This window comes from Columba livia, chromosome 1 (genome assembly GCF_036013475.1).
Source record: "Columba livia isolate bColLiv1 breed racing homer chromosome 1, bColLiv1.pat.W.v2, whole genome shotgun sequence".
NCBI classification, from domain to species: domain Eukaryota; kingdom Metazoa; phylum Chordata; class Aves; order Columbiformes; family Columbidae; genus Columba; species Columba livia.
The window spans coordinates 211,745,457-211,760,480 of NC_088602.1; the positions used below are offsets into that span (position 1 = coordinate 211,745,457).

Sequence of the window (15,024 nt, forward strand, 5' to 3'; positions counted from 1 at the left end):
TGTGCCCGGGGTCTGTGCTTGGGGTGCAAGAGCTGTGCTCGGGGTCCATGCTCAGGGTGCAGGAGCTGTGCTCGGGGCGGCTGCAGCTCATCCCGGGAGCTGGCCAGGGATGCTGGGTGTGCACGAAACAATGTCCAAAGCTTTCACACAGACAGGGCTGTGCAACAGAGGGGAAACATCAGCTGACGGTCACGGTCAGTCAGACGGTGCCGACAGGAGCCGGCGCTGCCATTGTCTGAACCGCCAGCTCAGCGGAACCGGGACGCGCTGGCTCTCACTCAGCACAGCCACCGACCCCACAGTGTTCTGACTGGCTGGCACCGTCACCGGGGCTGCTGCACCGCGTCCCAACGCTGTGGGGGTGAAGATGGACCGGGCAGAGTAAACTCGCCCTGTCCCGCATCACGGAGCCCGGGGATGAGGCAGGTGCGACCACGGGTGGCAGATCCCGAACGCTCAGACGCGCTGTGACACCAGCGACAGGACCGGGTGCGTGAAGCCACGTGCAGATGCGATGGCACGAGCGCCCTCCCACCGCCGACCACACGCCAGCGAAGCGCCGTGTGCCGTGCAGAACCCACGGCAAAGATCTCCGCCCAGCAACGTCCCCGGCCAGATACGGTGGCCCCGCAGGCCTTGGCTCCACCAGCGGGACCAAAGGCAGCCGGATGGCTCCCGAATGTCCCTGCTCTGCTCAGACCAGCCGTGCGGCACAGCCGGGGCCTGCGGCAGCGCTGGGGACGGCACCGGCGCGGCACCACTGGTGCGTGTGGCAGGAGGAACGCCCCAGCGCCGCAGGGGATGCCGTCGGCAGCTCAGCGCTTGGCAGAAAATGACAAGTAAAATCAAACATGAGTGTGCCCAGAGCTCTGCGCGGGCTCCGGGGCTGCGATCACACGTGAGGCAACACAGATGTAGGGAGCTACTTACACACACGCCACGGCTAAGAACACCAGGACAGACAGACAGACACGGACGAAGCACAACCAAGAGCACACAGCTGGCCATGCACGCTGGGGAAATTCACCTGGGGGGCACCTGGATCAGGGGCATGTGCCACAGCTCAAGCCACCAGGGCTGCCCAGGCCCTGGGGCACCTCCTGGATGGGGACAGGGACCCTGCCCTGGGTCACCTCCTGGAGAAGGACAGGGACCCTGCCCTGGGTCACCTCCTGGATGGGGACGGGGACCCTGCCCTGGGTCACCTCCTGGATGGGGACGGGGACCCTGCCACGCACCCACGTGACCTGGTGAGTGCACGAGTCACCAGCCACAGGGTTGCAAAGGGACTCCAGCAGCTCTGGTGACAACTGAGACCGGCTGGGGACATGGCCAAGGAGCTCTGCCAGCAGGGACCCCTCCAGCACAGTCACTAACCAGTCTGGGAGAAAGGGGGCCAGTTTTCTGCACCCCAATTTACCTACAGCTGTCTCAGGTTCAAGTTCGTGCCAACAGTGACTTCCCTGGGACACTGTGTGTCACCTGCGCTCGGGGGTGGGTGCTGGAGGCAGCGCTGCCCTCCTGGCCTCTTCCAGCCCCCTCCCCGCTGACCCCCACCCCGGGGGGCTGCACAATCTCCGGAGCAGGAGTGGAAGCTGCTGTCCCCTCTGTCTGGTGGGACTCTGCTCCAGAAGGTGACCCAGGCACACCCAGGGCTGCGAAGTCATGGCCCTGCAGGGAAGGGGAGCCCTGCGCACCAGCGGCATGGGGGGAGCTGCTGGGGGCAGGAATGGGATGCTGTGTCCATGGGGCTGGGGGCCCTCCCCACCCTGGCTGGGATCCCTTCTCATAGCACTGGGGTCCCTCCCCATGGGGCTGGGGTCCCTCCCCATAGCGCTGGAGTCCCTCCCCATAGCACTGGGGTCCCTCCTCATTGGGCTGGGGTCCTTCCCCATGGGGCTGGGGTCCCTCCCCATAGCACCGGAGTCCCTCCTCATAGGGCTGGGGTCCCTCCTCATAGGGCTGGGGTTCCACCCCATAGCACTGGGGTCCCTCCTCATTGGGCTGGGGTCCCTCCCCATAGCACTGGGGTCCCTCCCCATGGGGCTGAGTCACTCCAAGGGAACCGTGGCCCTGCAGAGCCCTGGCTGGACGTGCCCTGGGCAGCCATGCCGGGGGCACAGGGTCTCATCTGGGCCCGGTAAGAATCCCATGGAAGCCCAAGGGAATTTCCTCAGTCGCCACCTACGAGCATCAGCACACGACACCACGGCACAGGGACACGGACATGCTACGGGCACAGCGGGGCTGGGGACACGCGCATGCCGGAGCGAGCGCCGCTGCCCGCTCTGGGGGTGGGAGCGGGGAGCGGGGCCGCGCGGGCGGGGGCCGGGAGGCTGGCTATGGGATGAGAACATGCTCACTTACACAACTCGCCCACCCGCCGGAGGCCAGAGGCGGTTCTAGACAGAGCAGCGCGGACATGCAGATGGAGAGCAGGAAGAGAGGCAATGAGAGAGATGTTAGCTCCGGTCCGGCAGCAACGAGGCGGAGAAGAGTGAACGGGCTTCGTCTGGTGGCACCGCGTGCCTCGGTGGCTCCTGCGCCATGTGGGGCTGGGGCTCTGGTGGTGTGGGGGACGGGGACGGGACAGACCCTGTGGTGTGTGTGGCACAGTGGGGACGGGGATGGGACAGACCCTGCAGTGTACAAGGCACAGTGGGGATGGGGACGGGACAGACCCTGTGGTGTGTGTGGCACAGCGGGGACGGGGATGGGACAGACCCTCTGGTGTGTGTGGCACAGTGGGGACGGGACAGACCCTGCGGTGTGTGTGGCACAGTGGGGACGGGGATGGGACAGACCCTGCGGTGTGTGTGGCACAGTGGGGACGGGGATGGGACAGACCCTGCAGTGTACATGGCACAGTGGGGACGGGACAGACCCTGCGGTGTGTGTGGCACAGTGGGGATGGGGATGGGACAGACCCTGTGGTGTGTGTGGCACAGTGGGGACTGGGACAGGACAGACCCTGCGGTGCGTGTGGCACAGTGGGGATGGGGATGGGACAGACCCTGCGGTGTGTGTGGCACAGTGGGGATGGGGATGGGACAGACCCTGCAGTATGTGCGGCACAGTGGGGATGGGGATGGGACAGACCCTGCGGTGTGTGTGGCACAGTGGGGATGGGGATGGGACAGACCCTGCAGTATGTGCGGCACAGTGGGGATGGGGATGGGACAGACCCCCTGGTGCGCACGGCACAGCAGAGATGGGGACAGGACAGAGCCCACAGTGTGTGTGGCACAGTGGGGACGGGGATGGGGACAGGTGGCACTGGGAGCAGAAGGTCTCTGGCACTGGGGGTGCTCTGGGCAGCTCTGGGGACAGGGCGATCCCGGGGCAGCGAGGGGACCCGGGGAATGGCCAACACGGGGCTTTGGGGGCCGGGGCAGGTCGGGACATCCCCCACCAGCCGGGGTACATTCGTGTGTTTACTGAAGGAAATGGGACATTGATAACTGCGTGAATTCAACAGCCAAAGCCTGAAGGATTCCACAGAGCTACTTGTGACAGCTGGGAGGGAGGAGGAGGGACAGATGGGGAAGGGACGGGACAGAGATGGGGAAGGGAGAAGAGGGAGGGGAGGAAACAACATATGCATGAGAAAAATGCCCCACAGCAAGAACAAGAAAGAGCGGCAAATACAGTTCACATCGCTGTGACTTCACCCCATGGCTGTGTTAGGTTTGCGTTCATGGTTCTGAGAGTAACTGCTACAGGTTGTTTTAGGGCCTCACAAGTGCGTTAGTGTTTCCCAGGGGGGATAGTCACAGTCCCTCTGGTTCGGAGCTTGGCTGAACCCCTCGCTGAGCCCTGAGCTTCCCCAAGGACTCGCCCTGGGCTGCTGGGGAAAACTCAGCATCTGCTGTGCGGTGAGCAGGGGACGTGTCGCGTCTCCGCGCAGGGGCAAGACAGACCCCGCACCGCTGCCTGCGTGCTGGGCTGCTCACTGAGCCTCCTAAACCTCCTAAAACCCCTCGGCTGTGGCTGCTGGGAGAGAGCGAGAGGCCTCGTCTCACCTGGGTGACACAGCCGCCTCCTGCTTGTCCCCCTGACCGCACTGCCAGCGCCCTGGCTGTACCGGGGCCTCCAGCAACGGTTGCGTTTGGCACAGGGCGACAAACACCAAGTGGTTGCTGCTTCCATTCAGGGTTTGATCCCTTTTCTGCAGGCAGAATGGCCCGTCCCAGGCCGCCGTGCTGCTCACAGCAGGGTCTGCTGGCTGAGTGGGACGGTGGGACATGCCACCAGGAGCTGCTGGGCCACCCGCAGCGGGTCCAGCCCAGACCGAGCTGTGCCAGGGTCCAGCGCACACCGAGCCGTGCCAGGGTCCAGCCCGGTGCTGCTCAGCTCACGGCCAGAGGGACGCGGTTACCCCCAGGGAACGCAGCACCGCCAGGACCGTGTCCCCGCGGTGTCACGGTGACCAGCCCGCGGCGCTGGAGGAGTGATGTAGAAGAGCAAGAGGACTCCTGAACGCACTGCGGACGCTCTCCCTCTCATGCTTCTCCATACGGGGGTCCTGACCTCCAGCTGCGGCTTTTCTCGGGCGCTGGAGCAGTGACCAGCCTGCAGTCTCCCAGCCGCGAGCTCCCGCCGGCCTGCGCTCCGCCCTGGAGCGGGAGACTCAGGAGCAACCCGGCTGTCTGCAAGGGTCTGGGGCAGAGCATTACGGACCTAAGAGCTGCTTATGCCTTAACTACTCCCATTGCAGTGAGCCTGCTCTGTACCCCTCTGACCTTCGTAGGAAGAGGAAATTTAGCACTGGTATCCATAGGACACCTCTGTCTCCTGTGCTGGCCCTGGGTGTCCCCAGGCTCTTGCTGCAGAGCGGGTGGAACCAGCGGCCCCGCAGACCTCCCGAGGTCCCGCCGGCCACGCGGCTGCTCCACCTGCCGCTTGTTGACACAAGAACTGGAATTTGAAAGGGTCCCTTTGTATTTCTCTGTACAAGAGGAAAAGCCCTTTTTCTGGGACTTCCACTTGTAGTTTGCTAAAGCTCCGAAAGGAACAGGCCTTCCAGCTCTCCTCCTGCACCTGGGATCGAACCCCTGCACCACGGGCCCTGCCCCGAGCTGAACCCGCGGGCTCCACTCCTCCTCTCCCGGCCGCTCCGGCGCCGACGCAGCCCCGGTGCGACCCGGGGCTCTCCGCGCCGTCCGGACAGCCCCTCACTGCTCCTCCCACGTCTCGCTCTGGACAAGCATGAGGCAGAGTCACCGATTGCTCTTCTACTCACGGGGCGGGATGCGCGGATGAGCTGTGATTAGTAGATGTTAGTGACCAGATGAGGCGAAGCAGCTGTGCTTGCTGTGACATGGACACATGCTGGGACTTGCCACCCGCAGCGCCCCTGTCTCCTTGTAGGCAATGCACACCAGTGTCAAAACCAGACCCGTGGCGGGGGCACCGCGCTGGTGCTGGGTCCTGGCCCCTCCGACCCAGGGAGCGTTTCCTGCCGTGGGTGTGCTCTCAATTCCTCATTTCCACAGCAGCCCCAGGACTCCTGCTTCTCACAACACTCAGCCTCCTCCAGCCTGTCTCTGAGCAGCCCCCGTTCGGCTCCCGTGCCGGCAGCAGAGCCACGTCTACGTGGACAAGCTGCAGCGGCGGCCCGGGCCCAGGAGAGCCCCGTCCTCAGCCTGGCGTCCTGCGGGAGCGCTGGGACAACGCCACGGCAACCAGGAGCCAGGAGCATCCCTGGCACGGCTGAGCTGCCTCCACAGCGGGGGGGCCACGGGGTGCGGGCTCAGTTACCTACACAGGTGCATTAAGCATCCCCGAGTCCAGCTGCGGGGGAGGATGCAGAGCTGCCAGTCTCCCGCAGCTTTGCCATCCCCTTCGGTGGGTGCTGGGGGGACTGGGGGGAGCCTGGGGGGACTTTGTGGCCCTTGGCAGCCTGGGCAGGAGACACTCTGCTCGGTGTCACCAAAGGACCAGCTGTCACTGGCCGAGGGGCTCCAGCCTGTCTGGGACCCTGTGGCTGGGCTGGGGCCACCTCCCGTCACCAGCGCCCTCCCGCGTGGCCCCAGCTCCCTGGGCAGCGCCAGCCTTCCCATCGCTCTCCAGACAGGTCCCTTGGCGGTGGAAAGCAAGCTCAGCTCCGCTTTGTGTGCGACTTTAGGCACCATGAAGAGACAAGAAGCCTACAAGGAAACAGGGGGTTGTGTCTGCAGCGGCTGGAAGCTTGCGCCAGAAATGTTACACCATTAACTGAAACAGAATTAATTGATGAGTTTATATAGAAAGAGGTAGCTTTACCCTAGGAGCTAAATGCCTAAAGGGCTTATTTTTCTTCTGTCTCTCTTTCAGATCTGTAGAAATACAAAGCAGTTGTGGGTTTCCAGAACAGCACCTGAAAAACTTCGTTTTGCATCTAAAATTCTGCTTCGCGTGATACAGTTGGCATGTTCGGCTGTTGCTTAAAGATAAACAAACAAGCAAACAAACAAACAAACACGCTTTGCACGGCACCCCCTAACCCCGTTCTCGGCTGTGTTTGCGGGAGCCCCGGCTGGAACCGCGCGGGCCGCCCGGTGCCGAGTCCCCCGAGCTCCGCGGTGTTTGGGGCGCACACGTGGCCCCGGCAGCAGGGCTGGGAGGCTGAGATTGCAGCGTGCCCGTGCACAGTGAGGGGGACACGGTCTGGTGAGGCTGGGGGGCCACGGCCAGTCACAGGACAAGGGGACACAGACAAGACGGCATCTCGACACAGGGCTGGACGTTGCACACTGAACGTGAGTCACCCTGAAGCGCGCGAGCTCAGCCCCGGCGCTAACGCAGCTCTTGAGCTGGCGCGTGCATCGCTGGCTCTGACCCACTGGTCGCTAATCAGAAACCAACATCTCACGCTCGTTAGCATCAGCTTTATTGTGGGAATGGCTGGCACACGCTGGGTCCGTCCCGGGCCGGGCAGCGGCTCTGGGCCGCGGGTCCTCGCACTGCTCCTGCTCGGGGAAGGATGCTCAGCACCTGCTCGCGAGCTGGGCCGGGCCGGGCAGAGACGCCGGGACGGCCGGTCAGCTCCTGCAGCTCAAAGGCTGCGCTGGGCCTTGGATCTTCGAGGATCCCACTGGTGTCAACCACGGAACGGCCAGGGAGCTCTGCCGCAGCACGGGTCCTGTCCCCAGCTCTAGGGTCATCGCTTACGAGACAGTAGGAGCAGAAGTTGCCACTCTGCTGTCACTGTCACCGCCCAGCTACGGCGTATCGGAGCAGACTGTGCAGAGGCTGTACCTCAGCACACGGGGAGCAGAACCTCCCGGGACAGCCCTGACAGTGACACGGGCCCGAGCAGCGGGCAGGACACACTGAACATCGTCCCTGCTGATCGCCTTAACTCTGGCCTTCTGGTCCCATTCTCAGTATTTCTTGGCCTCTTTCTCAGTCCCTCTTGTCCAACGTCCTGCTCTGGAAGGCTCTTGGGAGGAGGAGATGGCCAGAGCCAGCCTGGAGAAAGCGCTTTGTGTCTTCTGTCCCTGGGGGTCCTGGGCAGGACCCTCACAGGCGTCTGCAAGAGAAACGCCCCAGGGCGGCTCCAGAGCCACCACGTGCAAAGGGAGGCTCCCTGCTCCTAACGGAACTGCTGTAACTCACCATTGCATGGGCTGGAAAGAAACTCCAGCAAGGAAACCTGCCATGGTCTGCAAGGTGCTCGCCTGCGCCGGCGGCTCCCGCAGGCCTTGGAAGGACACCGGAGCTTGGGGACACTCTGCCAGGGCATGGAGCTTGGGGACACTGTGCCAGGGCACCAGCGCTCAGGGACACTCTGCCAGGGCATGGAGCTTGGGGACACTGTGCCAGGGCACCAGCGCTCAGGGACACTCTGCCAGGGCATGGAGCTTGGGGACACTGTGCCAGGGCACCGGAGCTCGGGGACACTCTGCCAGGGTATGGAGCTTGGGGACACTGTGCCAGGACACCGGAGCTCGGGGACACTCTGCCAGGGTATGGAGCTTGGGGACACTGTGCCAGGGCACCGGAGCTCAGGGACACTCTGCCAGGGTATGGAGCTCGGGGACACTCTGCCAGGGTATAGAGCTCGGGCACACTCTGCCAGGGTATGGAGCTTGGGGACACTCTGCCAGGACACCAGAGCCTGGGGACACTCTACCAGGACACTGCATCGTCCCCAGCTCCCAGGGGACTCAGAACACCCCGAGGTCAAAGCTCTAGTTTGGGTCCCAGCCGTTTCTAAGAGCTGTGGGAAAGGCCGCGGCACCACCAGGCACAGCCGGTTGGTGCCGCCGGTGCGGGGGCTGAGGGCTCTGGGGCAGCATCGCCCGGGCTCTCGGGACGCCTGGCCAGGGGGTGCAGGACCTGCCACCCCCAAGGGACACCCAGGGCCACCCCTGCAGCCGTGGCCACCGCGCCGGCACCGTCCCACCCCCTGGCAGCACCGCGGTGTCTGGGCAGGTTTAGGTGATACTGTCGCTGTCAGGACAGGCCCAGGGACTGGAAAATGTGTCCTGAAATGGGTCATCTAAGCTTATCTAACTGCTCTTTCCATTATTTTCTGAATTTACAGTGATTTCATAAAAGAGAGACATTTTCAGAGTGAAGGAGAGTAGCTGACATCATTAAATATTCTATTTACAGCTGACTTGCTGGGAAATATTTCAAGTCTTTAACATAACTGGGAGCATACAGATCTCAGAGACGAAAGGCCAGGACTTCAGAGCGAGGACCGAGAACATGAACTCTGTGGGACAGGGGGAAGTGGCAGCACTGGGTGGCTCAGTGGGCATGGCCAGGAGGACCCACCGGGCTGCCCGGCAGAGGAGGACGGGGCTCCTGAGGGGACACGCGGGGTCTCTGCAGGGGGGACACGCGGGGTCTCTGCAGGGGGGACACACGGCTCCCTGCAGGGGGGACATGCAGGGTCTCTGCAGGGGTGACATACAGGGGGGTCCCTGCAGGGGTGACACATGGGATCCCTGTGGAGGTGATACATGGGGTCTCTGCAGAGGTGATATACAGGATCCCTGCAGAGGTGACACATGGGGTCCCTGCAGGGGTGACATACAGGGAGTGTCCCTCCAGAGGTGACATACAGGGTGCCTACAGGGGTGACATATGGGGGTGGGTCTCTGCAGAGGTGACACACGGGATCCCTGCAGAGGTGACACATGGGGTCCCTGCAGGGGTGACATACAGGGAGTGTCCCTCCAGAGGTGACATACAGGGTACCTACAGGGGTGACATATGGGGGTGGGTCCCTGCAGGGGTGACATACAGGGTGCCTACAGGGGTGACATACGGGGGGAGGTCCCTGCAGAAGTGACACATGGGGTGCCTACAGGGGAGACATATGGGGGTGGGTCCCTGCAGGGGTGACATATGGGGGGGTCCCTGCAGAAGTGACATACGGGGTGCCTACAGGGGTGACATGCAGTGGGATCACGTCACCGGGCAGGAGCTCAGGCAGGGGCTGCTGCTCCCAGAGGGACAGGGCAAGGGACGCCAGTGGCAGCACCAAGGGGACGTGCTGGTGGTCCTGGGGCCGTGAAGGACGGGACGGGTAGAACGGGGGCAGAGGATGGACAGGGGGTATCCCTGTGAAATGGACAAGGGGCATCCCCGTGCAATGGGGGCACCCCCTGTGCAATGGGGGTACGTGCAGGTCTCTGCCAGGAGGCTGCGTGAGGAACGGCGGATCAGTCGGGCACGGTGATCCGGGCGGACACGAGCCGCGGTGTGACACCACCTGGGTCATGGTGCTGCTGGCTCTGGGACACCAAAGCGGGCTGGGGGAGGTGACTGCCCCAGATCTCTGGCAAAGGGCGAGCTGTGAGAGCCGCCTGGCTGCCACGGAAACCGAGGACACCCAAGTTCTCCAGCGTCACCAAAGATATGCTCAGTTACCACGATTCAGGGACACGAGGCATGTGCCTGATTTCAGAAGGGTCCCCAAATGCAACCAGACTCAGAGCATCCAGCACAGGACCCCACAGCTCCCCACAGAGCAGTGACCACGTGTGGGACACAGGTCTCCAGGGAACAGCTGTAACGTGCACGTGGGGACGCGCGGCATGGCCACAGACAGGGATTTGGTACCTGCCAAGAGGTGGGGGAGCAGTGCGGCCAGGATGGCACCGCCAACATAGCGCTGGCAGGGACAGGGCTACAGGGACACTCTCCTGGGGACAGGACACTTTGTCCCCCGTGATACAGCCTGAAATGTCACCAGCCAGGTTTGTACCTGTCACTGCGATGATTTGGTTAGAAAAACCTTCCCAAGAGAAGGTTCCCCTAGTGCAGAGCTCCCTGCTGAGCCGGCCCCTCGCTGACCCCACAGCCACCCACTGGTGACACTGGTGGGACCCGCTGACCGTGGGCGCTGTCGTGTGGCTGTGTCCCCAAAGGGCAGAGCAAGACCCGAGATTCTGGGTCACTTCCTGCTGTAACTTCAGATTCCAAAGCCCTGTGAGGGTTCGCTCTCAAATCTCAAGCTCTAATTTGGAGTTTTTGGTTTAGTTTTGTTTCAGTGGGGATGCTGGGGAAGGTGTGGGGCGGAGGGGCCGCTGCTGCCACGGGGCAGCAGGTCAGAGCCCAGGCCAGGGCTGGCAGCGACACGGAGAGCCCACGCTGCTCGGGAGCGTGACGGTTACCGCTCCAGCGTGGCAGAGGGAACCGGTGTCACCCGCCGGCCGGGAGGGACAGTGAACCCGGGTGACCGTCACAGAAAGAGGCTCCTGGTGTCCCAGTCGCTCTGCTGTGAGCTGTCGGCTCTCCTGGGCTCACGCTGGGGCCGAGGATCCGCTGCTCTGCAGAGCTGCCTCTGAGCCAGCAGCCACCCCGGCACGGGGACGCGTGTCCCCCGGGACATGGCAGCTGTGAGCGCCCGGGGGGGACGGCTGCACCCCCAGCCTGGAGCCACGTGTGACACCCCGGCTGCGCCCGGCCAGACCTCCCTGAGGTCACCAGAGCGGCCTGTGCCGGGAACATGCTGAGCTCTGCCCCGGCCAGTGCTGCTGGGACCTCTCTAGGGGCTGTGACAGAGCAGCTGGTGACAGCAGGGACTGTGACAGCAGCTGGTGACGGCCCCGCGCGGCAGGGACTGCCTGGGGCTGGGACGCTCAGCCTGACAACATTTGGAGCTCCTCAGAAATGAGAGGCACTAGAGGAACACACATCGGTGTTAACCGTGCGGGAGCAAACGTGTACAAGTGAAACCCAGCACTCAGCACAGCGGCTTCACAGGAGCATCGAGACAGGAGGAACACGGAACAACAGGAGGGCAGGTTGAGGGGAAAAAGCAACAGTGCGAGCTCATACGTGTGCGGGGGTCGAGAGGAGCCACAACAAACCACACCCCCGCCTGGAAGCACGTCCCGGCATCGCCTCTCCCCGCAGCTACATCCTGACATCTCGGAGACACCCTCAAAGCACGCGCGGCTCGCCGGCACAGCTCCGTTCTGCTCGCGCACCCCCGGCCCCGGCCCGGCCAGACACCGGCGTCTTACCGTGCTGCGACCACCGGCGACTTCTTCCCGGGGTCTAGGGTGGACCCGGCCGGTTCCTCCCCCAGTGATCGAGTATCCTTGTTCAGCTGCTGTAGTCGGGAACTTAGCTCACTGATCACAGTTGGCTTGTCATCGTCAGCCCCATGGATCGGCCTGCTCTCCATGGGGTCCCCCCATAGCTTGGACCTTCTCTGAAAGAGGTAGCGTGGCCGGCCGATGCTGGCTGATGCCAGCGTGGCCGCATGTTGCTGGGAGATGAGCTCGCTGTCCGAAGACTGCTTCAAAAGTGGGTCCCTGAAAGTAACTGGCCCCTTGCTGAGCTGGGACTTGAGTTTTGGCTTTGGAGGCACTGGTGGCTTCTCGAGTATAAAAGTTTGTCCATCCGCAAAGGAAGTGTATGTGTCAGTAGGCTCCCCGCTTTCTGAGGACAACGTGGACATGCTGGAGACCGTCGAGATGGTGCTTGTGGTCTCCAGGTGATGGTCACTTGAACTTCTGGTGTCCACCTCTTCCACTCCCGAGTCTGCAGCAGACTCCGGGGCGACGGGGGCATCAGAGGGCTTCCCTGAGGGTGTTCCGCCAGTGGTAGAAGGTGCTACTGCTGCCGCTGGTATGGATGGCGTGCTAGGCGTAGCCAGGTGGCTGACCGGTGTGCCGGGGGTGGTGACCAGTACCCCGTTCGCAAACTCATCTGGTGGAGGCACCAGCCCTATCTTGGCCAGCTCCTCCCTGGTCTCCTCGTCGCTCGAGGACAACTGGGCTGGCGGGAGGGTCACCGTGTAGGGCTCCACTTCCTCCTCCGAGCTGCCCTGGCCCAGCGTCTTGTCGGAGGCCGGGCTGGCCGGGGGCTTTCCCACGGGACTGGGCTGGGGCTCTGCCGGGGGGGACTCGGCCGGCTCTGTGCATGCTTCGGGGACAGCCGCTTGCTCCTCCTTCATCTCCAGTCCTATCTCGTCTTGGCCATTACTTGTGGCATGAACCATGATGAGGCCAGCGGTCTTCTGCTGCGACGTGTCCACTATGCTAATAATCATGGACTTCTTGTCTTCTTGTTTCTTCTCCTCCTTCCCAGGTGTTTCTGCTCGTGCCTCGGTCTCTTTTCTCAGCGTGGACGGAGTCCCCCACTGGCTCTTGGCAGGGGCCAAAGTCCCAGAGTCCGTCCCGATGGCCCCTTTGCCTCCGGGTGAGTAGGCAGGGGACACCAAGCTCTCCAGCTCCCCCCTCTCGGGTTCTTTGGTTTGGATGTCCACGAACAGGGGTGCTGCTCTGTCGGAGTCCGGGCTGTGGATGGGGGTGGGCGACCGGGATGGGACTTGCGTGGACAGGGCCCGTTCCCTTGCGGCCAGCGCAAGCGCCAGTGGAGAGTTCGGATCCAGGGGCTTGCCCGTCAGGGGGTGGATGAACGTCGAGGAGGAGCTGCTGATTAATGGCTTTAAAGCTGAGACAGGGGAAGGCAGTAGTACATCTCGGCTTCCTAACAACCGCTCGTCGATGGACCTGGACTGCTGCAAGGACGGCATGTCGCTGCTGGGGGGCGTCCCTTCGATGGCCCCGACCGAGAGGAAGACAGTGGATTTCCGCCTCTCATCCAGGCGACGGTCTCGGTCCTTCATGACTCCGGCGATGGCAGTGGCGAAGGGGATGCTCGTGGCTTCGACCTGAGCGATGCCGGCGTGGTGCTGGTACTCCACCCCGCTCAGGCGATGGCTCCTGCGCGTGGGAGAGGGCTCTCTGGTGAAGCCGCCGGTGATGGACAGAGCCGCTCTCTCCTGCGCGTCCTCCACCTGCAGCTGCTTCACCAGGGGACTCTTCTTCCTCTGGGGCTTGGTGGGGGCAAACAGGCTGACGTTGAACTGCCCCATGTTGGCGTAAGGGTTGTCGATCACTCTCCCCTTCCTCTTCAGCTTCTCGGGAGGGGTCGCGGAGGGGCCAGGCCGGGGGATCTCCGTTGGTTCCACGGGAAGATGGGAGGAGTCCTGCAGGATGATCATGGATCGCGCCCTCTTCTGCCGTTCCGGGTAAGGGATGGAGGTCCTCGCCTGATCGTACACCTCAGCCGCGCTGATGACCTGCGGGAGCCCGTGCAGTTTAGCCTCCAGGCTTGGCTTAAAGCTCGATCTTATGGTATCATAAGCTCTTCCTGGGGGCGGAGGTGGCGAGAAGGATGGAGGGGGGCCTGTGTCAAAGTAATATGGAGAAGGAGGCGGGGGTGGGGCTGTTTGAGGCGGGGGTGGAATCCCATGTCCTTCCCTGACAGTGTCTTGCATCGATGTGCTCCGGGGAAACTTCCCATCCAGTAACGAAGCAGCAAGTTTCTCGTCTTCACCTGGAACACAAGGAGAGCGGTGAAGTCAGGAAGGACGGCTCGAGAGAACCCAGAGCGCGACAGTCGACACAAACTGCATCTATGACATCCCTCTGTCCCTGCCCCCCTGTCCTTCCGCAGTGACCTCCCGCCGCATCTCCCGTTTGCCTGCGCAAGCGTTTGCAGTTCGGCCCTTCGCTCCCGTTCCCTTGGCACGGGAGGGCGGCCGCAGACTCTCACAAAGTCCGACGCCGGTTTAAATCTGTCGGACGGCGGTGCCCGACGCTTCCCAGCCCGGCTGAGCGCCCTGCAGCCCGCGGCAGCGCCGGCGGAGCCAGCACCCGGACCCGCCGGCAGCCCCGAGCGCAGCCCGCCGTGCCATGCGCGGCTCTCGCGGTTCTGTCACCCTGTCCCCGAGGGTTCTCCTGTCACCCCGTCCCCGAGGGTGACATGTGCTCCATGTGCCAGACAGAATGCAGAAGCTGCGTCTGGCAGAGACTTCAGCTGCGTGCTTCAAGGATCACAAGTACCCAAGGAAGCCGCATTCTGTCATTCTGACTGTTCGCTTACTACCTGCGTGCACAGCGAGAGCTTTTTCAGGCACTTGGAATAGTGAAAAAGTATGAGAGTCTTGCTAAGTAAAACAGTAGGAGGAGAATACCATTAATACAGCAAGTACCATGCAAGCCCTTGCATGGTGGCACGTTGACCAGCCGAGCCCCGCCGGCCCCGCTCTGCTCCGCTCCATGTCCCCTGCTCTCCAGCCCCAGTTCGGCCCTTGTCAAGGCTGCAATTGACAGAGCGCTGGCGATGGCGGCCAGCACGGCCCGGCACCGCCGCACCGCCGCCACCCGCTCGCGTGGCACCGATGCTTTTCTGTCATGTCCACCAGCATCCAAAGTGCTTTGGCAAGGGCACCCTGTGTTACATTAGCAATCGCACCAACTGCAGAGTCTGCTGGGGAAAAGGGAGTATTTTGGCCATTGAGCAGCGAACTTGACGTCTCAGCGCACGGATCAGCCTATCGCTGTGTTCAAAGCTGATTTTTAGTGCCGAGGCAGCACAATGAACTGGAAGCACAAAACAAGTTCAAAGAGCCCGGACAAAGCCGCGGAGGATGCGCTTTTTGTGGGCACAGAAACCGCTGAACTGAGGACAGGAGCTGCCTGGGTGAGTATTCAGCAGAAACACCACGTCCTTGTCCTGTTTTCACTCTTCCCTGGGCACCTGCCGAAGAGCAACGCTTGCGGG

At 62.9% G+C, this 15,024-nt stretch overlaps 1 protein-coding gene across 11 annotated transcripts in view; it reads right to left on the bottom strand.

Annotated features, from left to right (window-relative positions):
- Positions 1–15,024, bottom strand: part of SHANK3 (SH3 and multiple ankyrin repeat domains 3) — a 370,798-nt gene that overhangs the window by 21,904 nt on the left and 333,870 nt on the right. For 5 of the 11 annotated variants that reach the window (XM_065049482.1, XM_065049478.1, XM_065049476.1 and 2 more), the window contains one exon: positions 11,469–13,794. In XM_065049482.1, coding sequence (XP_064905554.1) covers positions 11,469–13,794 — 2,326 coding nt within the window. Of the gene's footprint in view, positions 1–2,367; positions 2,403–3,376; positions 3,517–6,264; positions 6,318–11,468; positions 13,795–15,024 lie in introns of those variants that run through there. The other 6 variants (XM_065049479.1, XM_065049480.1, XR_010469752.1 and 3 more) reach the window with 5 other exon arrangements.